We start from the raw sequence: 23499 nt of genomic DNA on the forward strand, positions 1-23499 counted from the left end.
ATAATGACTGCCACCTCAGGGAAATAACAACAAAATCTTTATATATGTAGTTTTCTTATTTTGTATTGGTCTGTAGATTTTCAGCAAAAGCAGTTAACCAATATTTAGCACAGCTTATAGAAGTAGAATGTAGAGTCCTCATAGAAGTTTCCCCACTGAGATGCATGGTGGTTATAGCTCATAGTATGTATCCTGCCTCAGCCCTCAGCAAAGATGCCTGAGTTAGTCATCTCAGACATGACACCTTTTATTAATTACAAAATAACAAAGCCTAAGGACTTTGCATAAAGAATTTAAGAGTCATGGGATTTATTTTATTAATATGAATGGAAAAGTACAAATGAGCCTTAATAAACCTCATGAATATATGCTTTACAAAACAGATATGACAAATTATTACCTAAGAGATGTTATCAGACATGCAAACTTGTAGTAACACAACAGAAGACACAATAACAATTTCCAAACTGTCAGTTTCCTAAGACTACTTTACAAAAAACACTAACAAGGACTATTTAATTTCAGAAGTTAGGCTGGGATTATACATTTTCATATATTTTCACACTAATCAGGAGAGTTCGCTGACAGTTCAGTGAAGTTTTCATTTTGTCAAAACTAGCTTTGTGATGCAGATTACTGCCTACATTTCTGCAGTTATAAGGGGATCAGACAATATTTTTTCCTATTCCTGAGATTTTTAACAAGTACTTAGAAGGGCTACTAGAGCTCTGTTATCACAAAGAGGGGGAAGCTCAAAACTTACAGTAAGGAAAGAAAAAGGACCTATGTGATTAATAGCATATGGAATTTGATTCTTGTAATGGTATACCTCATAGTAGATTAAAGAATGTAGATTTTACAGAGAAATAATCTTGGGCTTGAATTGTAGTTCTGTTATGTACTATCTATTTTTTTTGTTTTTTTGTTTTTAAAATTTTTTTATTGATGTAATATCTAATTTTGATTACATTATGTCTATAAGCCTCACTTTTTTCATCTATCACAATGGAAATATTAAGGGTTCAGTAAATGGTAGCTCTTCTTTCTATTAAAAGTTTCTTTCCAATGTTGACATTTTTTCCCTTGTCATTTTTATTTAAATTTTTGTTCGTTGGCATATTTGTTTATCCCCAAATAAAAGGTATCACTGTATCTATTTTCATTTTCATCCGTTCTAATGTATCTTATATATAATTGAATCTGTGAACCTTTTAAAAAAATTTGAAATAAACATATAGAAAAGTGAACAGAATGATAAGGTATGGCTCAGTGACTTATCAAAGTGAATATCCCATTTAACCACTACCCATGTCAAGAAACAAATCATTGTCAATTCCCCAGAAGCCTCCTTTATGATTCCTCTAAGTCACTATCCCATCTCTTTGCCCTTAAAGGTGAACACAATTCATACTTTTATTTCTTGCTTTTCTTTGTTTTATTACTTAAGCTTATATCCCTAAATACTGTGATTTAGTTTTGTCTCTTGCTAACTGTATAAGTAGAATCACATACAATGCATTCTTTCATGTATGGCTACTTTTGTTTAACATTGAGATTTATATTGCATGTAGTTCGAGTTGCTCATTTTGATTGTTGTATAATACTCCTTTAAAAATATACCAACATTGATCTGTTTTACTGGTGATGGATTAATGTGGTGTCAGCATTCTCTTACATGTCTTTTAGTGCATGTGTACATTATTTTCATATATATATAGTAGTGCAATTTCTTTATCACAGGGTATACATATATTCAGTTTTACACGTTAATGCTAAGATTTTCTGAAGTGATTGTATTAATTTACACTCTTACCAGGAATGAGAGTTCCCATTGCTCCATATCATTGCAGACACCTAGTATTCTAACTCTTAGAGATTCATGATGAACTAATAGTAGTATCTCTTTGTGGTCTGCTTTTGTGTTTTTAAATGACTAAAGAGATTGAGCACCATTTCGTGGGCATATTAGCCATTTCAGTATTTTTCGAGAAGTGTCAGTTTTTTTTTTTTTTTGCGGTACGTGGGCCTCTCACTGTTTGTGGCCTCTCCTGTTGCGGAGCACAGGCTCCAGACGCGCAGGCTCAGCGGCCATGGCTCACGGGCCCAGCCGCTCTGCGGCATGTGGGATCTTCCCGGACCGGGGCACGAACCCGTGTCCCCTGCATTGGCAGGCGGACTCTCAACCACTGCGCCACCAGGGAACCCCAGTTCAAGTTTTTTTAATCTGTTTTAAAAATCAAATTGTTTGCCTTTTCCTTACGAATGTGTGGAGATTCCTTATATGTTTTGGTTACAAGTCTTTTGCCTGACATTTATGTATTGCTAATATCTTCTTCAACTCTGGTTTTGCTTTTCATTCTCTTGTGTCTTTTAAGAGTTATTTTTAACTTAACTATAGTTGATTTATAGTACTGTGTTAGTTTCAGGTGTACAGCTTCAGATTCTTTCTTTTTTAAATAAAATTTATTTATATTTTTGGTTGTGTTGGGTCTTCGTTGCTGCATGCGAATTTCTCTAGTTGCGGTGAGTGGGGCTACTCTTCACTGCAGTGTGCAGGCTTCTCGTGGCGGTGCTTCTCTTCTTGTGGTGCTTCTCTTGTTGCGGAGCATGGGCTCTAGGCACACAGGCTTCAGTAGTTGTGGCACACAGCCTCCAGAGTGCCGGCTCAGTAGTTGTGGCACACAGACTTAGTTGCTCCACTGCATGTGGGATCTTCCTGGACCAGGGCTTGAATCCGTGTCCCCTGCATTGGCAGGCGGATTCTTAACCACTGTGCCACCAGGGAAGCCCCAGATTCTTTTTCATTATAGGTTAGTACAAGATACTGAATATAGTTCCATGTGCTATACAGTAAATCCTTGTTGTTTATTTTATATGTAGTAGTGCATATCTATTAATCCCATACTCCCAATTTATCCTTCCCTCTCCCCCTTTCCCTTTGGTAACCATAAGTTTGTTTCCTGTTTTGTACAGAAGTTGATGTGTATTATTTTTTTAGATTCCATTTATAAATGATATCTTATAGAATTTGTCTTTCTCTGCCTAACTTACTTTACTTAATATGCAAATCTCTAGGTCCATCCACGTTGCTGCAAATGGAAGGATTTCTTTTTTTTTTTTTAATGGCTAGGTAATATTCTATTGTGTATGTATACCACATCTTCTTTATCCCTTCATCTGTCGAGGGACATTTAGGTTGCTTTTATGTCTTGGCTATTGTGCTGTGAACATTGGGGGGCGCATGTACCTTTTTGAATTAGGGTTTTTGTCTTTTCAGAATATATGCCCAGGAGTGGATCATATGGTACCTCTATTTTTAGTTTTTAAAGGAATCTCCAGACTGTTTTCCATAGGGCTTTACCAATTTACATTCCCACCAATAGTGTAGGAGGATTCCCTTTTCTCCAAACCCTCTAGCATTTATTATTTCTGGACTTTCTGATGATGGCTATTCTGACTGGTGTGAGGTGTCGTTTTGATTTCATTAAGAGTTATTTTCTAACCAAACTTAATGGTGTATAATTTATAAAAAATTTTTTTCTTTATGGTTAATGTTTTCATTAATGGATAAAAAATCTTCCTTATGAAGATATTTTTCTATGTTCTGGAATTTTTATTATGTTACTTTCACATTTTGATCTATAGTTCAGTTGGAATTGACTTTTGTGTGTGGTGTGTGAGGGATCAGGATTCATTTTCTTTTCTATATAGACAGACACTGGACCTGTCGCTATTTATAGCAAAGACAGTCCTTTCCTATTTGTTCTGAAGTATCATTTTGTCATAAATCAGGTATCTTTATTTGTCTTCTTGTGCATGGGTCTGGGGTTTCTAGTATATTCCATTAGTCTATTTGATTAGTCTTGTGCTGTTTTGCATACCATCTTAATTTCTGCTGCTTTATAAGAAGTCTTGCTATCTGGTAAAGCAAGTTCTACCTCCCTGTCATTTTTTTAAAAAATTTATTAAGATGTAACTGACATATAACATTAGTTTCAGTTGATTCAATATTTATATATGTTACAAAATGATTACCACAGGAAGTCTAGTTAATGTCTGACACCATTCATAGTTAACAAATTGTTTTTTTATAAGAACTATTAGCACTTTCAAATATGCAAAACCATTTTATTAAGTATAGTCACCATGCATTATATCTGTACTCCCTGTCATTCTTAAAGAGTGTTTTGTCTCTTCTTGGACTTTTGCATTTGGAATCAGTGCCTAAAGTTCCACGTATAAACCTTTTTGGGTTGCATTGAATCTGTAGATCAGTTTGCGGAGAACTGTGTCTCTGCAATATTGAGTCTTCTAATGTATAAATATGGTAAATGTGTTTTTATTTACATGCTTTAAGATTTGTCTCATAATTTTCTGTGTTTATGTGGAGATGTTATATATCTTTGTTAGACAATTTCTAGGCGCATGATATTTTTTGATGCTGTTGTAAAGAGAATATTTTTGAAAATTTTATTATTTTTTTCTGGTATGTAAGACGTGTATATATGTATTATATATATGTAATATAGTATGTGTATGTATGTATATATGTGTGTATATTAATTCATTTACTTATATTAACTTTCTAAGCAGCAATCTTGCTAAACTAGTTAATTCCAAAAAGGTTTATCTGAAAATTATTTTCGATTTCTTACTTACATAATCACATCATCTCAGAGTAATATTGATTTTAATTCTTCCTTTTTAGTCTTATGCCTTTTATTCGGTTTCTTGTCTGTTGCACTGTCTAGGACCTTCAGTTTAAGTTGAATTAAAGGTATTCTTGTCTTGTTCCTAGTCTCAGAGGGAAGAGTTTTAGCATTTCACCGTTAGTATTGTATTTGCTATAGGACTTATGTTTCATTAGATTAAAGTGAAGCCATGCAGTCTGTATTTACTAATTTGTTTTCAATTTGTATTACTTGCATGTGTTAAGGCTTAGTATTGTAGTTTCTTGTTTGATGATTTGCTTAGGATTTTTTTCTTATATGATATTTAAACTGCGATTTATGAGAATAAAACTAATATGAGCATATTAGATTTAGAAATGGGCTGGAATATTATGTAGAAAAAATTAAGTGAACAGATTATTATAACTTTCATTATAACTTAGATTGGGATACTTACAGTAAGAGCTTAATTAAACAAATAGTTGTTGATGATCAGTGTTTGACTCTATAAAATATATTTGTCTTAGATGGATATTGAAGTGACCAGGTATCAGGTAATTTGATATTTTTTAGAAGGAAGGATGATTTATTAAAAAAATAATTTAGTTCTATAGTATTTGGGTTGCTACCATACAAAGAGGTATAGAGTAGCAGGTAGTAAGATGTTACTTGGATAGGTGATTCTCCCTTTTCAGGAAGAAACTGATAGTAATTCTTCAGATTGATGTTAGGTATATGGATTAGAATTGTTTATAGGTTAAATTACTTACTTGATATGTGTGCAGTCGTATTTCTTAGTTTATCCTTTTCAAAATAGATGAAATACATTTAGTTTTTAGAGGCAGGAAAATACTAAATGTTCTTGTTTTTAATTAAAGACATGTATTTCACATATTCATTAATCATTAATATCATTTTTATGTTTCTTTATAGATTAGAATATGGCTACATATCCCTGCTGTCATGCAGCACATTATCCCTTTTAGGACATATGTTATCAGGTAAGTTTATAAAATCTTTCTCCCCTGGTTATCCGTGTAGTAATGTTGTTTTTTTTTTTTTTTTTTTTTTTTTTGCGGTACGTGGGCCTCTCACTGTTCTGGCCTCTCCCATTGCGGAGCACAGGCTCCGGACGCACAGGCTCAGCGGCCATGGCCCACGGGCCCAGCCACTCGGCGGCACGTGGGATCCTCCCGGACCGGGGCACGACCCCACGTCCCCTGCATTGGCAGGCGGACTCTCAACCACTGCGCCACCAGGGAAGCCCAGTGTAGTAATGTTTAAACTATTCATAATATAGTACATAATTATATAGTTTGAAAGTCCTTTGTGTTCACATCCTCCAGAGAAAATTTTTGACCATTTGATGTATTTTTTAATGCACCTATGTAGGTTTATATTTAATGTTTACTTTAAAGCAATTTATGTTGGAATATTTTTTATGTAAGTATAAAGAATTAAACAGATTAACAGTGGTTGCATGATATTCCACTGTATTTATTCAGTCAACAAATGTATACTATTATGTTGTAGGCACTGGAGATACAGCAGAGAAGAAAATATATCTCCTTTTGTGCAGTCTGTGTGCACAATAAGTAAATGATACAGTTCATTAGAAAGTCATGAGTATGACAGAGAAAAATAGCAGCAAGGGTGGGTTGAGAGTTCTAGAGAGTGGGTCACAATTATACCTATGGTATAGAGAAGGTCTCATTGGGAAAAGGGTGATATTTGAGTTCTGGAAGTCCCAACCTAAGAAGGAAACCTAAGACGAGGATACAGATATTATCATATTTATTAGGCTTAGAGTGTAAACTGTTGGAGTTCTAAGATTGTATTTCTTGATAATATTTATGAGTTCTTTATAATTTTTATTCATTTGCAAAGATTTGAGTGCCTGCTATTTTCTGGTTACTGTTTGGGTTGTTGGAGAAAGTATCAGGAAAAGAATCAGATCGTGATGAATCCTATGCAAGTAAAGATAAGATGATAGAGAATATGAGGCCTTTCTGAAAGGTGACATCTGAGGAACATGAATCTGCTAATCAGATGATAAGTAGAAGGAACATAAGGGCATAGGCTTTGAAGTTGGAAAGAATATGACATATTAAAAAATTAGAAGTAGGGACTTCCCTGGTGGCACAGTGGTTAAGAATATGCCTGCCAATGCAGGAGACACGGGTTCGAGCCCTGGTCCGGGAAGATCCCACATGCCGTGGAGCAACTAAGCCTGTGCGCCACAACTACTGAGCCTGCAAGTCACAACTACTGAAGCCCATGTGCCACAACTACTGAAGTCCATGCACCTAGAGCCCGTGCTCCGCAACGAGAGAAGCCACCACAATGAGAAGCCCACGTACCGCAAAGAAGAGTATCCCCCACTCACCGCAACTAGAGAAAGCCCGTGTGTAGCAACGAAGACTCAACACAGCCAAAAATAAAAAAATAAAGACATTTATATATATAAAAAAAAAACTAGAAGTAGACTGGTGGAGCATAGTGTATAAGGAGGTAAGATTATGATATGAGGTTGGATATAAACAGGGGCAGATTATTCAGGACCTTCAAGACCTTTTAAGGAGCTTGGATTTAATTTTAGCAGTGGGATCTATTGAAGGGTTTTAAGCAGATGAATCATGATGGCTTTTTTAAAAAAAATATTTTAAGCTGCTTAATTTGTAATCTTTTTTAAAAAAAATTTATTTATTTATTTATTTATTTTTGGCTGCGTTGAGTCTTTGTCGCTCCGCGTGGGCTTTCTCTAGTTGTGGCGAGTGGGTGCTACTCCTCATTGCGGTGCATGGGCTTCTCATTGCGGTGGCTTCTCTTGTTGCAGAGCGCGGGCTCTAGGTGAACAGGCTTCAGTAGTTGTGGCACACGGGCTCAGTAGATGTGGCTCACAGGCTCTAGAGCACATGCTCAGTAGTTGTGACATGCGGGTTAAATTGCTCTGTGGCTTGTGGGATCTTCCCGGACTAGGGCTTGAACCCATGTCCCCTGCATTGGCAGGCAGATTCTTAACCACTGCGCCACCAGGGAAGTCCTCATGATGGTTTTTAAAAGATCACTTTGGCCTCTAAGTGGCTCATAAATTACAGAAGTGTTGGAGGAGGAGCTAGGAGACCAGTTGAAAAGTTAATGGAGTAGTCCTGGAAAGAAGTGATGGTTACTTGTACAAGAATTGTTTATGGTGATTTGAAAATTGACTGGATATAGTTGAAAATAAAATCAATAAGGTTGGTGATTGTGGAGTTTAAGGAAAGGGGTAGCATAGTGGAAGACACTTAGCTGCCCTCCCTTTGATTTCTCTTTTTGCTGTGAGTATCATTAACAGATGTGAAAGACTGGGAGAATTTAAAGACGTAATTTTGAGATGCTTGTGGGACATTTAAGTGGCACGGGGAAATTGGGAATATAAGCCTGTAACTTAGAACAACAGCGTTAATTTAGGAGTTGTCAGCATAAAGGTAGCACTTAAAAACCATGGGAATAGGGGCTTCCCTGGTGGCGCAGTGGTTGAGAGTCCGCCTGCTGTTGCAGGGGACACGGGTTCGTGCCCTGGTCCAGGAAGATCCCACATGCCGCGGTGCGGCTGGGCCCGTGAGCCACGGCCACTGAGCCTGTGCATCCAGAGCCTGTGCTCCGCAACGGGAGAGGCCACAACGGTGAGAAGTCCGCATATCACAAAAAAAACTAAACAACAACAACAAAAAACCCATGAGAATAGGACTTCCCTGGTGGCACAGTGGTTAAGAATCCACCTGCCAATGTAGGGGAGATGGGTTTGAGCCCTGGTCTGGGAAGATCCCACATGCCGCAGAGCAGCTAAGCCTGTGTGCCACAACTACTGAGCCCATATGCTGCAACTACTGAAGCCCGCATGCCTAGGGCCCATGCTCCGCAACAAGAGAAGCCACCGCAATGAGAAGCCCACACACCGCAAAGAAGAGTAGCCTCCACTCGCCACAACTAGGGAAAGCACGAGGGCAGCAATGAAGACCCATCACAGCCAAAAATAAATAAATAAATTTTTAAAAAACCTCATGGGTGGGCTTCCCTGGTGGCACAGTGGTTGAGAGTCTGCCTGCCGATGCAGGGGGTGCAGGTTCCTGCCCCGGTCTGAGAAGATCCCACATGCCGCGGAGTGGCTGGGCTCGTGAGCCATGGCCGCTGAGGCTGCACGTCTGGAGCCTGTGCTCCGCAATAGGAGAGGCCACAACAGTGAGAGGGCCGCGTACCGCAAAAAAACAACCCAAAAAACCTCAGGGGAATAAATGAGGTCATCTGGGGAGAGAATGTAGAAAGAAAATAGAAGTGAATCTAGGGGACTTCCCTGGTGTTCCAGCGGGTAAGACTCTGTGCTCCCAATGCAGGGGGCCCGGGTTTGATCCCTGGTCAGGGAACTAGATCCCACATGCATGCCGCAACTGAGTCCACATGCTGCAACAAAGATCCCGCATGCTGCAACTAAGACCTGGCACGGCCTAAATTAAAAAAAAAGAAGTGGGGCTTCCCTGGTGGCGCAGTGGTTGAGAGTCCGCCTGCCGATGCAGGGGATACGGGTTCGTGCCCCGGTCCAGGAGGATCCCACATGCCGCAGAGCGGCTGGGCCCGTGAGCCATGGCCGCTGAGCTGTGCGTCCGGAGCCTGTGCTCCACGACGGGAGAGGCCACAATAGTGAGAGGCCCACGTACCGCAAAAAAAAGTGAATCTAGGATGGAGTGCTGTATCAGTTTGCTTTTGCTGTGTGAGAAAACACCCAAAACTAGTAGCTTAAAATAACAGCCATTTATTATTTGTCACAGTTCTCTGGTTGGCTAGCTTTTCTGATCTGGACTGACTTGGCTGGACCTGGGTGCTCTGTGATAGATAATCTCAGTCATTTGTCCTCTGGTTGGCAGGCTGATTGGTCTTGAGTGGGGAAGGGTGCTCATATGTATCTTGGCAGTTGGCTGGATGTCAGTGGGGGCATTAGCCGTGTCTCTCTCATCCAGCAGGCTATCCTGAGTCCTTTTCTCAGTGGTGGAAGAGTTCCCAGCAAGAGAGGGCAAGCTCAAAGGCTTTTTAAGCTTCTGCTTATGTTACATCTCTTAATACCCCACTGGGCAAAGGAACCTTCATGGCAAAGCTCAGATGCAAGGAAGTAGAGGAATAAATGACACATTTGTTGGGAAGAGTGGTAAAGTCACATTGCAAAGACTACTATATAAAGTGATGGGAGGAATTTGGGGCCTTTCTGCAATCCATTACAAGCCCTGAGGAGCAATAATGTTGAAAGGTTGGGTACAGGAGGAGAGACTAACCAAATAGAATAGGCAGGGCCTGAGAGGAAAACCAGTGGTTTGTGATTTTTGAAAGCCAAAAAAGAATGATGTTTAAAATGTACACATTTTGAAGAATTTTGGCTGTGTTGGGGAGTAGATGTACTATTTATATGAAGTCAACTGAAATTTACTAAAACAGGAGCTGTATACATGACAGGTACTAGAGAATAGTAAAGCTCTACTGGAGGTGCAGGTGCAGAATCCGATGTTAAATGACTTGGCTCTGTGCAGTTCCTCCCTCCCTTCCTCCCTCCCTCTTCGTCCCTCCCTTCCTTCCTCTCCCTCCCTGCTTTCCCCTCCCTCCCTCCCTCCCTCCCTCCCTCCCTTCCTTCCTCCCTTCCTCCCTTCCTTCCATGTTGTGTTAGGCTTTGCAGTTCCTGATTTATGTTGGACTCTCAGCAAAGGACACATTGCCACAGGTCACAATCCTTGAAGCATTACTTAGAAATAGTTTAAATTGGGAGTATTAATCCCAGCATTCCAGGTACTACTGTACTTAACAGTTTGGAGGTATGGAGCAAAGGAATATTATTGAATTATTGAGTGGTCTTCAGAAATAGTTTGCAAGTTTTTGTGTATGTTGTATTTCTGTATCATTTCAGGTATTTATGCAAGCTCTCTGATCAGGAGTTAAGACAGAGTGCGGCTCGCAACATGGCTGACTTAATGTGGAGCACAGTGAAAGAACCATTGGACACGACGTTATGCTTTGATAAAGAAAGCCTAGATCTTGCATTTAAGTACTTTATGTCACCTACTTTGACTATGAGGTTGGCTGGATTAAGTCAGATAACGGTAAGCTGTATTTGCTTTATTTTTGGTAATTTTTTGTTTGTCCTCTCAGCCTATCATCATTATGATAATACCTAGTATTTATGGAGCCATGCTAGTGGCCAGTATACCTAGTGGCATAAATACCTAGTATTTATGCCATGCTAGGCATTGTGCTAAGTACTTTACATGCATTACTTTGTGTGACCCTTACAAATAATTTCTATATGTTCTCTTTTTCCCTATTTTAAATACGAGGAGACTGAGGCTTAGATTTAGAAGGTTTTATACCTTAGGTCTTTTTGATTTCCTTCACTTTTTTTTTTTTTAAACTGTTCAGTTTTTTGCATTTAGAAAGCAGTGTTTTCAGAGAGAAAAAGAGTCGGAGATTATAAGTAGTTAATTAATTTTCCAGGCAGAAGCCACAGATTATTGGGCCATAGGCCAAATTTGACTAACAGAAATGTTTGGTTTGCACAGTAGCAAGTACTGTTTTAAATAGGGAGAAATACATATTATTTGCTTCTCCTGGAGGGGCGGGGTGGGTAGAAAGACCTAGTGTCCTTGGGTCACATCTTCTTGCATGACAACAATTTGCTAGAACTAAGTAGTTAGCTGCATTTTTTAGAATGGATATATTTTCTCTGGCTTACCAAGGTCTGCATTAGGTTTACTCCTTTACATTTGGGGCCTGTTTTTGTATTGTAGTTATTCTGAAGTAGCTAGATTGTACCCATGTATTGAATTTTGTGACCTAGATTTTACCCATGTATCGGACTTTGTAAGTGTTGAAAACACTTAATGACAGTTTCCCAAATCAAATCTTAAAAGTGTATGTCTAGGAATCCTTTCCCGAAATTCGGTTTGTAATGACATGTTACTTGCTGCCTTGCATTAGATTTTTGTGTTTTTCCCTTGTTCAGCTTTTTCTCTAGCATACTTAGTGGAATAAAGCCTAAGTATTACTTGTGGAATGAATTAGTGTTTAAAAATGATAAAGGAAATAGACTAATTGGGAAGTATATATGTATATCTGATTACCTATCTTATATTTTATACTTTTGATCTGGTTATTGATTATGATCTACATGTATCAAACTGTGTTGGCAATTGCTAACATATGCAAGAATAATTTTGGAAAAAATCTTTAATTTCTTTTCTCTATTTATAGAATCAACTTCACACCTTCAATGATGTGTGCAATAATGAATCATTGGTATCAGACACAGAAACGTAAGTAGGAGCATTAATTTATGCATAAGTACTATTTTAATGTGTAGCTGTTTATATGGTAAATGTAATTGACTTTATTAGATTTGAAGTGTTTACTAGAAATTCTTTGCCTTGTGGCTTCATCTGTACAGTCTTTAACAAGCTTTCAGAGGAATATATTGCAATACTTCTCTTTTTAAAAAAACATATCGTGTTATTTTTCACAAAATGCAAAGGGAGACTATACAGGAGAATTTAATAGTAAAGAGTATGGTACAGATAGTTTTCAGAAACCACACTTGATGCAGGAAAGGATCTCAATTAACACATTTTTCTGGGGAAAAAACCAAGTTCATGATGCTCATGTATGAAAAGAAGTAGTTTTTATAGCTTAGGGCTTTTTAAAGTACTTAGAAATATTTATTTTTTCCAGTATTTATTCCATTTAGTTGTCCATCCAGTATAGAAATCATTTTTTAAATCTCGGTAGTAATATTTTCTGCTTGAACAGAGTTACATAGTTTTTTGTTTGTTTTTTCTGTGCCGCTGTGTGGCTTGCTGGATCTTAGTTCTCCAACCAGGGATCAAACACGTGCCCTCGGCAGTGAAAGTGCGGAGTCTTAACCACTGGACCGCCAGGGAATTCCCCAGAGTTACAAAGTCTTAAGGTGTTAGAAAATTTGTAATTATATGAATGAGTCATATTTTTGCTTTACTGTAACTTTTATGCATTGATCTTAGTTTTGCTCTATGGAGCTGATCTCAGTTGAACCCAGCCCTTCTTGAATTTGGAAACCAGAGACTATGTCTCTGCTTTTTCCCTCACATATTATGGTTTTTAGATTTATCACCAGACAAGTCATTCACTCTTGGCAACATTCTTTGTCAGTGGTGCCTTAAAATGTGTGGCCTAGAATTGGTAGTAGCATTATAAATTATGGGTCATACTAGGAGTGCTATTTCACACAGTCAAGATACTATATAGATTATGTCCAGTGTATATAAAACTACAGCTCTGGATTTCCCATTTGACCCCTCAGTACCCACCCTCCAACCCCTTCAGACTGCCTCTAGGAGAATCTTAAAATTGCCAATGCAGTAATCACTCCCTATCCCTGCAAAAAGACAAAAAAAAAAAAAAAATCCTGGAATCACTCGTGCAGTAACCCCACATGTCCAGGTTAGGTCTCTGTGTTGCTGTGGATAGAGAAAAGAATGAATTCCATTCAAAAATGTGTAAGGTTTATACATACTAAAGATATGCTTAAGAGGGAGGAGAGTAAAAGTTTTGAGGAATAGTGGGTAGGACAGTTTAAGTTGGGAAGAGAAGGGTCTGTACAGTGTGAAAAGATTGGAGCAAATACAAAAAGTGATAAATATTGTCGAAGCCTGTGAATTGGGTCTCTCTTTTTAAGCAGTTTTATTAAGATATAGATACATATAAAACTCACCTGTTTTTATAATGAATTTTAGAAAATTTACACAGTTGTGCAACTATCATCACAGTACAGTTCTAGAACATTTACATCACTTCAGAAAGGTCCCTTTTGCCCATTTGTAGTCAATCCCCGTTCTCCCCACCACCCCCAACCCAGGGCCGCACCACATGGCATGTGGCATCTTAATTCCCTGCCCAGGGATCGAACCTGTGCCCCCTGCAGTGGAAGCTCAGTCTTAACTGCTGGACTGCCAGGGAATTCCTTCAATCCCCATTCTTATCCCCAACCCCACTAACCTTTGTCTCTATAGATTTGCCCTTTTTTGGCATTTCCTATCAATGGAATCATACGACAGTGTTTTTTTCCATTGCCACCTTTCACTTAGACTGTTTTTCTTGAGGTTCATTCATGTTGTGGTGTGAATCAGTACTTTGTTCCTTTTTATTGCTGAATAGTATTACATTATGTAGCCATATCCCATTTTGTTTATCCTTTTACCAAAGTTGATGGATATTTGAATGTTTCTACTTTTTGATTAGTGTGAATAATGCTGCTTTAAACATTTGTGTACAGTCTTTTTGTGGACATATGTTTTCATTTCTCTTGGTAGATACGTAGGCATGCGATCACTGGTTTGTAAGATCATTTTATGTTTAACTTTTAAAGAAACTGTCAAAATGTTTTCCAACATTTCTGTATTATTTTATATTCCCACTAGCAATGTATGAGGGTTCCAGTTTTCCCCCCAGTCTTGTCAGGACTTGTTTTTATCTTTTTGATTATAGCCATTATAGTGGGTATAAAGTGGCATTTCATTATTATTATTTATTTATTTTTTGCGGTACGCGGGCCTCTCACTGCCGTGGCCTCTCCCATTGCGGAGCACAGGCTCCGGACGCGCAGGCTCAGCAGCCATGGCTCACGGGCCCAGCTGCTCCGTGGCATGTGGGATCTTCCCAGACCGGGGCACGAACCCGTGTCCCCTGCATCGGCAGACAGACTCTCAACCACTGCGCCACCAGGGAAGCCCTCATTATGGTTTTAATTTACATTTGCCTAATTACTAAGGATGTTGAACATCTTTTTATATGGTTATTTGCCATTCTATTTCTTCTTCACTGAATTGTTTGTTCACTTTTTGCCTAGCTTTTAGTTGGGTTATTTGTCTTGTTTTATAGATTAGCATATGATCTGTACCACAGAATATTCATATGTGCTTAAGAAGACTTTATTCAGCTGTTGTATGAAGTGTTCAGTAGATGTCTTTTAGGTCTAATGAGTTTGTAATATTGTTTGTCTTCTATAGCCTTGTTGATTTTTTTACCTACACTTGTTCTATTCCATTATCAAAAGTAGGGCATTGAAGTCTCCAACTTCAGTTTATCCTCATCTGTGGATTTTGTTTTTATTAATTTGCCTATTTGCTGCAATTTATTTGTGATCCCCAAATCAGTACTTTTGGTGCCCTCATGGTCATTTGTGGAAATGCACAGAGCAGTAAAAAATGAGTCTCCTAACATGCACATTTCCAACTGAAGTCATACAAGGTGATGCTCTGCGTTGTTTTAGTGCTGGTTACAGAAATGACCAGAGGAAGGAAGTGGTAAGAGGCAGTGCAGTATAGGGCAAGAAGCTCTGGCTCTGGGCCGGTTGGAGGGATATGAATCCCAAGTCTAGCACATGGTATTGGGGCAGCCTCAGTAAAGTCACCTCAACACTTCTGAAGCTCATTTTCTCTTTTGTAAAATAGAGAAAATAGAATCTGATAAGTTATTTTTAGGATTTAAGATTCAAGGGTTCAACATGAGTAAATTTACTCCAGCAATTTTGTAGAACTCAGCTGCCATGAGTAACAAGAGTTGACTGTATTATTTGTTTTTTTGTCCTTTCAGTTCTATGGTGAAATATTATATACAATGGAATTCTATTCAGCCATAAAAAAGAATGAAATCTTGCCATTTATGGTAACATGGATGGACCTTGAGGGCATTATACTAAGTGAAATAAGTCAGAGAAAGACATCATATGATCTCATTTATGTACGGACTTTAAAAACAAAAACGCTGAGATCAGCTCAGTGCTTTGTGACCACCTAGAGGGGTGGGATAGGGAGGGTGGGAGGGAGGGGATATGGGGATACATGTATACATATAGCTGATTCACTTTGTTATACAGCAGAAACTAACACAACATTGTAAAGCAATTATATTCCAATAAAGATGTTAAAAAAAAAAAAGAAAAAAAACCCCAAAACCCTAAGCTTATAGACACAGAGAACAAATTGGTAGTTTCAGAGGTGTGGAGGTCAGGGGAGGGCAAAACAGGTGAAGGATGTCAAAAGGTACAAATTTCTAGTTATGAAATAAATGTCATGAGGATAGTAATGTATAGCATGGTGGCTATAGTTGATAATATAGTATTGCATATTTGAAAGTTGCTAGGAGAGTAGATCTTAAAAGCCCTCATCACAAGGGAAAGAATTTTTTTTCTAACTATATATGATGATGGGTGTTGACTTACTGTGGTGATCATTTAGCAATATATATAAATATTGAATCATTATGTTGTACACTTGAAACTAATAGAATGTTATATGTCAGTTGTACCTCAATTATAAAAAGAGTTTTTAGAAAAAGAGGATCAAATAAAAGAAAGCAACATTGAGAGATCATTGGAATACGCAAATGAGAGCCACGTCTCTTTTTTCTGAGGGAACGGGGTAGGGGGAAGGATGTTGATGGTCTATCTGTGATGGCATTTTTACATAAAGGGAAGAGCCTCCCTTGCATTGTTCTGACTGTAGTGGGAACTTCAAAACAAATCTTAGTTTTGTGAAACATCTTTCTTTAAAGGAGTTCTGCAAACGGATTGTAGAACAAATTGTGTATCTAAAGTTACTATATAAGATTTGCATTTAATCAAACCCTCTGTCTTCTTCCAGTCAAAGGCAAACAGCTAGTCACATTATTGCACTGAGTCATTCTTTTAAAGAGAACCCACTCTAGGAAGCACTTGATGGTAATGACATGTTCTTTTTACCCATTAAAGCAGTGGGTGACAATAATTTAAAAAAATACTCAGGGGTTCAGTATTAGCTAATTCAGTGCAGTGACGTTATAGAATATAACTGCCAAGAGTAGTAGGAATTGGCTATATTTCTTTTTCTCCCTTCAGTTCTGTTGGTTTTTGCTTCACGTATTTTAGGACATTTTGTTGGGTACATATATGTTTATAGTTGTTATGTTCCTGATAATTTCATCCTTTCATCATTATAAAATATCCCTCTTTGTCTCTTTAAAACAATTTTTAGTTTAGTGTATTTTGTTTGATGTTAGTATAGCCACTGCAGCTTTATTATGCTTACTGTTTTCATGGTATATCTTTTTCCATCCTCTTATTTTCAACCTGTTTGTTTTTGGATCTAAAGTATGTCTCTTGGAGGTAGCATTTGGTTGGATTGAAGAAGAAAAAAAATCCACTCCTACCATCTCTCCCTTTTGATAGGAGTATTTAATCCAGTCACTCTTAATATTATATAGTTGGATTTATGCCTGCCGTTTTGCTGTTGGGTTTTTGTATGTCTTCCTCAAAAAATTTTTTTTTCTGTTTCTCCTTTACTGCCTTATTTTGCAGTATGTCAGTATACGGTAGTACAGTTGTCCCTTGGTATATGTGGGGGATTGGTTCCAGGATCACCTGTGGATACCAAAATCTTCAGATGCTCAACTCCCTTATATAAAGTCATGTAGTGTTTGCATGTAATCTGTACATATCCTCCTGTATACTTTAAATCATCTCTTGATTACTTACAATACCTAATACAATGTAGGTGTTATGTAAATAGTTGCAAGCATTTGGCAAATTCAAGTTTTGCCTTTTGGAACTTTCTGGAATTTTTTTTTTTTTTGGGAATTTTTTTTTAAGAAATATTTTTGATCCTCTGTTGGTTGCATCTATGGATGCAGAACCCATGGTTACAGAGGGAGTACTGTATACCATTTTAATTCCATTTTTTTATACTTTAAAAATTATTTTGCCAGTGGTTGCTTTATGGGTTACAATATGCATTTTAATTTAATACTGTCTACTTCAGATTAATCACAATTCTAGTAAAATATAGGAACAGTGCTTCAGTATAGCTCTATTCCTTTGTTTCTGATAAGTCAGCTGCGAATCTTATTGTGGTTCCTTTCTGTGTGCTTAGTTCTTTTTCTCTTGCTGCTTTTAAGATTTTTCTGTTGCTCTTTGGCTTTTAAGAGTTTGACTCTGATGTCTCTGGGTGTTGATATCCTTGTGTTTATCTTAGTTGGCGCTTGTTGTGATTCTTGGCTGTGTAGATGAACATTTTTCATCAAATTTGGGATGTTTGACCATAGTTTCTTCAAATTTTCTTTCTGTTCTCCTTACTCCTTCTGGGAGTCCCAGTATATATATGTTTCCAGAGCCCTGAATGATTGTTACTGATAACATTGTCCAGTTTTATGCTTGCTCAGTTATAGTTACAGTTCTCGGCTGTTACAAAAGTCCCTGAGTCTCCTTTCAGTGTTTTTCAAGAAACTGAAAGAATGGGATTTATTTTTTAGAATTATTTTTAGTTGTTGAATTGTCTTTTTGTATGTTAAACATCATAGAGTTGATTCATGGATCATAGCTTCTGTTGGGTTACTCAGAAATAGGTAAAATATACCACTACTAGTTTTATTTTAATGTTTTACCCTTTGAGGTCATATATCTAATTCATAGCTTATTAAAAATCTTTAGAATAATTTTAAAATTAAATATAATTCTTCTGTGGATAAACAAGAAAAGAAATTGTTCAGTCCTTCCAGTTTTTCTGTGTATAATTTACATAACTGAAAAAACTTGGGGTCTTTTCACTGCTCATCCTATTTTGAAACCGTTTTTCTTCTACCCACAATATACATATCACTACTTTTTTCATTAGCTGTTCTTCTGTAGTAGCCATTTAAATTTTTTTTAAAGAATTGCTCTGAAAGGGCCTGTCTCAATTAAATAAATTGAATCAACAGTTAATGACCTTCCAAAACAAAGTACCAGGACCAGATGGGTTCATTGGTAAATTTAACCAAATATTTAAGGAAGGAATTATACCAATTCTCTATAGTCTTTTTCAGAAGATAGCAGAGGGAAGCCTTACCAGCATTACCCTAATACCAAAACCAGACAAAGGCATTACAAGAAAACGACAGACCAGTACTTCCCATGAACATACATATAAAAATCCTCATAAAATATTAGCAAATCGAATCCAGCAAGGTATAAAAAGAATTATACACCACAACCAAGTGAGATTTAGCTCAGGTATTCAAGGCTGGTTCAGCGTTTCAAGATCAATTAATGTAAAGTCAAAATTTTGACAAGGTCAAATTTTATCATTCATGATAAAAAAAACCTCTCAGTAAACTAGGCATAGAGAGGAACTTCATCAACATGTTAAAGAACATCTACAAAACCTCCTACAGCTAACATCATACTTAATGATGTGAAGGTCAAAGCTGTTTCACTAAGGTCAGGAACAAGGAAAGGGTGTCCACTCTCACCACTGCTTTTCAGCATTGTACTGGAAAGTCCTACCTGATGCAACAAGAGAAGAAAAGGAAATAAAAGGTGTCTAGATTAGGAAGGCAGAAGTAAAACTGTCTTTGATCACAGATGACCTGATCATCTATGTAGAAAATCTGAAAGAATTGACAGTCTCATGGAACTAATGAGCATTTATAGCAGGATTGCAGGATACAAAGTTAGTAATCAAAAGTCAGTCATGGGCTTCCCTGGTGGCGCAGTGGTTGAGAGTCCGCCTGCCAATGCAGGGGACACGGGTTCGTGCCCCGGTCTGGGAAGATCCCACATGCCGCAGAGCGACTAGGCCTGTGAGCCGTGGCCACTGAGCCTGTGCGTCCGGGGACTGTGCGTCTGGAGCCTGTGCTCCGCAACGGGAGAGGCCACAACAGTGAGAGACCCGCGTACCACAAAAAAAAAAAATTCGTATGTATCAGCAGTGAACAAATAGAATTTGAAATTTAAAATACAATACCATTTACATTAACACCACAAAAAATGAAATATTTAGGTATAAATCTAACAATATGTAAAGGTCTATATGAGGAAAATAACAAAACTCTGATGAAAGATAGCAAAGATGAGCTAAATAAATGGAGAGATATTCCATGTCTATGGATAGGAAGACTTAAAATTGTAAAGGTATCAGTCCTTTCCAACTTGATCTATAGATTCATTGCAGTCTCAATCAAAATCAAAGTAAGTTATTTTGTGGATCTCGACAAACTGATTCTAACATTTGTTTAAATAGGCAAAAGACCCAGAATAGCCAACACAGTTTTGAAAGGAAACAACAAAATTGGAGGACCGACATTACCCACCTTCAAGAGTTACTGTAAAATTACAGTGATCAAGACAGTGCAGTATTGGTGAAAGAACAGACAGATAGGTCAATGGAACAGAATACAGTGCTCAGAAATAGGCCCATATAAATATAGTCAGCTGATATTTAACAAAGGAGCAAAGACAGTAGTACAAAGCAGCAGAGATAGGGTTTTCAACAAATGGTGCTGAAACAATTGGACAACCACATGGGAAAAAAAATCTAGACACATCTCACACCCTTCACAAAAATTAATTCAAAATGGACCACACACCTAAACATAGAATATAAAACTATAACGCTCCTAAAAGATAACATAGGAAAAAATCTAGATGACCTTGGGTATGGTGGTAACCTTTTGAGTTCAACACCATGATCCATGAATTGGTAAGCTGGACTTCTTTAAAAATAAAAACTTCTGCTCTGCGAAAGACAATGTCAAGAGAATGAGAAGACAGCCGTAGACAGGGGAAAATACTTGTAAAAGACACATCTGTTAAAGGACTGTTATCCAAAATATACACAGAACTCTTAAAAATTTAACAGTAAGAAAATGAACAATCTGATTAAAAAATACACTGACTTCAGCAGACACTCCACCAAAGAAGACATACAGATGGCAAATGAGCACATGCAAAGATGCTCCTCTTTCATCAGGGAAATGCAAATCAAAACAACGATGAGATTGCATTACATGCCTATTGGAATGGTCAAAATCCAGAACACTGATAACAACAAATGCTGACAAGGATGTGGAGCAACAGGAACTCTCATTCACCGCTGGTGGGAATGCAAGAAGGTACAGCCACTTCGGAAGACAGTTTCATAGTTTCTTAAAAAACTCAGCGTACTCTTCCCATATGATCCAGCAGTCATGTTCCCTGGCATTTATCCAAAGGAGTTGAAAACATGTCCACACAAAAACCTGCACACGGGTGATTATAGCAGCTTTATTCATAATTGCTCAAACCTGGAATGAACCAATGGGCTAATGACAAATGAAAGAAAATGGATAAATCTTAATGCTGAGTGAAAGAATCTAAATTTTATAAAACAGTACATCCTGTATCTTTTTTTATATGAAGTTCTAGAAAATGAAAACTATGTAATAACAGAAAGCACATCATTGGTTGTCTGGGCAGTGGGTTGTGGGAGCTGAGAAAAAGAGGGATTAAAAAGGGGCATAAAGAAACCTTTTTTTTTTTTTAAAGAAACTTTTTGGGTTGATGTGTTTGTTATCTTGGCAGTGCTGATGGATTCATAGATGTATATTTAAGTTTAAATTCATTGAACTCTATATACTTTAAATATGTTTAGTTTACTATATTTCATACATATCTCAAAGCTGTAAAAGACAAATTAACTGATAAACTTACATTACCTTATTGGTAACATAATAATTTAATTTTCTGTGCCAGTGATTTATTACTCTAAAAGAATTGATAGCTCTTTTTACAAAATGAAGGATAATCTAAAACTGTTCAAAAATAAAAAGTTTACTTTTTGAAATGAAAGATGAGTTGTTCCTAAGTGTAACCAAGTGTTCTGAACAGTCAGTTGATAACTTTAGGGATCACATTAGCAGAACCTTCGTTAATATCAGGCAGGAAGGAGACTTGCCATTTGGCTTGGAGATACTTCTTTTTTTCTTCCCCCACCCTTTTGGTAACCTACTTTTCTGATGTTATCTTACCATAGAGGACATATGGGGAAACCTTCCCTGAATGCCTCAGTGCCTACTATGGAAATTAAAAATGGGAAGGCAAGGTCTTTGAGTAAGAAAATACATCAGTTTTTAGGTGTTACCCTTGGTATTCTCACCTGTGTACCTGGTGTTAGTTATCCTAACTTTTCAGATTTTTTTTTGCTTGTTTATAAATTCAGGTAGTATTACCATTTCTTGTATTTCTGTTTCAGTTATTCTTCATAGTACTATTAACAGTTAATTGTATATAATCACTTCTTTATAATTGGTATGTGAACAGTTTTAGATTTTCACCTGAGTCTGCTTTTAGACATGGGAAAGATTGATACTAATATTTTCTTAAATGTATTAACTATTTTTATTATTTGACTTTAGGTCCATTGCAAAAGAACTTGCAGACTGGCTTATAAGCAACAATGTGGTAGAGCATATATTTGGACCAAATTTACATATTGAGGTTTGTGGACTAATATGTGACTTATCTGCTCTATTAAGAGAGAAGAATGCTTTTAAAAATTAACTGTAATAAGTTTTTCTTTTCCAGATTATCAAACAGTGCCAAGTAATTTTGAATTTTTTGGCAGCAGAAGGGCGACTGAGTACTCAGCATATTGACTGCATTTGGGCTGCAGCACAGGTAATATCAACAGCTTAACATAAGTGCTTCTTTATTATTTGTTCCGTTCTAAGTTCTTTACTCCCCATAAGGTACGTTCTATTATTATCCTCATTTTGTCGCTAAAGAAACCATGCCATGGGAAAAGTTGGGGATCAAATCTAAGAAATCTGGCTTCAGAGTCCATGTCTTATCTTACTGTACTACTGGTACAATGGAAGGAAATGAGAGTCAGTCAGTTAGAGGTTCTTGGTTTATTAAGAGATAGTTTCCTATTAATTTATACAATCAATGCTTCTGTCCTGAACATTGTATTCATATATTTTTTTCTATTATACTATTTTCTTCTTTAATTTAATTTTTTGAATAGGCACATATCCATATAGTTCAAATTTCAAAAAGTAGATATAAAAGGATATGCTATACATTTTCCCCCTCCTGCCTATATCTCCCATGCATGCAGTTCCTAACCTCTCAGGTGCATCATAGATTTTCTATATAAATTGCCAATTGTAAACATTTCTCTTCCCTGTCCTCTTTTCCACAGATGTATCATACTAAACGGATTTGGCTTTTTTTCACTAACAGTTTGTCCTGGAGATTATTATTCCATGTCAATATATAAAACACATTTTTTCTTTTTTAGGACTGCATAGTGTTTCATTATATGCATGAACCATAATTTATTTAACCAGTTCCTGTTCATAGGCACTATTTTTTCCAATCTTTTTTATTATAAACAATGCTACAATAAGTAACTTACAGTAGTCAGCTAATCCATATGCAAAACTATTATGTAGGATACATTCCTACTTATAAGTAGTATTGTCAGGTTAAAGTAAGTGTGGTTTACTTGTGGTAGCTAATGGTGTGATAGTGCCACTTTCACCTTATTCTCAATAATTTTTTTTTAACATCTTTATTGGAGTATAATTGCTTTACAACGTTGTGTTAGTTTATGCTGAATAACAAAGTGAATCAGCTATATGTATATATATATCCCCATATCCCCTTCCTCTCGTGTCTCTCTCCCACCCTCCCTATCCCATCCCTCTAGGTGGTCACAAAGCACCGAGCTGATCTCCCTGTGCGATGCAGCTGCTTCCCACTAGCTATTTTATATTTGGTAGTGTATATATGTCAGTGCTGTCTAACTTCATCCCAGCTTATCCTTACCCCCTCCCCGTGTTCTCAAGTCCATTCTCTATGTCTGCGTCTTTATTCATGTCCTGCCCCTGGGTTCGTGAGAAACTTTTTTTACAGATTCCATATATATGTGTTAGCATGTGGTACTTGTTTTTCTCGTTCTTACTTCACTCTGTATGAGACACTCGAGGTCCATCCACCTCTCTACAGATA

The 23499-nt window shown here is 37.2% G+C and overlaps 1 protein-coding gene across 8 annotated transcripts in view; it reads left to right on the forward strand.

Annotated features, from left to right (window-relative positions):
- The window catches only part of USP34 (ubiquitin specific peptidase 34), a 239150-nt gene that overhangs the window by 62091 nt on the left and 153560 nt on the right, over window positions 1–23499 (forward strand). For all 8 annotated transcript variants that reach the window (XM_004280652.4, XM_033407232.2, XM_033407234.2 and 5 more), the window contains 5 exons: window positions 5604–5671; window positions 10597–10789; window positions 11937–11998; window positions 21900–21981; window positions 22069–22161. In XM_004280652.4, the coding sequence (XP_004280700.1) occupies window positions 5604–5671; window positions 10597–10789; window positions 11937–11998; window positions 21900–21981; window positions 22069–22161 (498 nt within the window). The remainder of the gene's footprint in view (window positions 1–5603; window positions 5672–10596; window positions 10790–11936; window positions 11999–21899; window positions 21982–22068; window positions 22162–23499) is intronic.

This window comes from Orcinus orca, chromosome 13 (assembly GCF_937001465.1).
Source record: "Orcinus orca chromosome 13, mOrcOrc1.1, whole genome shotgun sequence".
NCBI classification, from domain to species: domain Eukaryota; kingdom Metazoa; phylum Chordata; class Mammalia; order Artiodactyla; family Delphinidae; genus Orcinus; species Orcinus orca.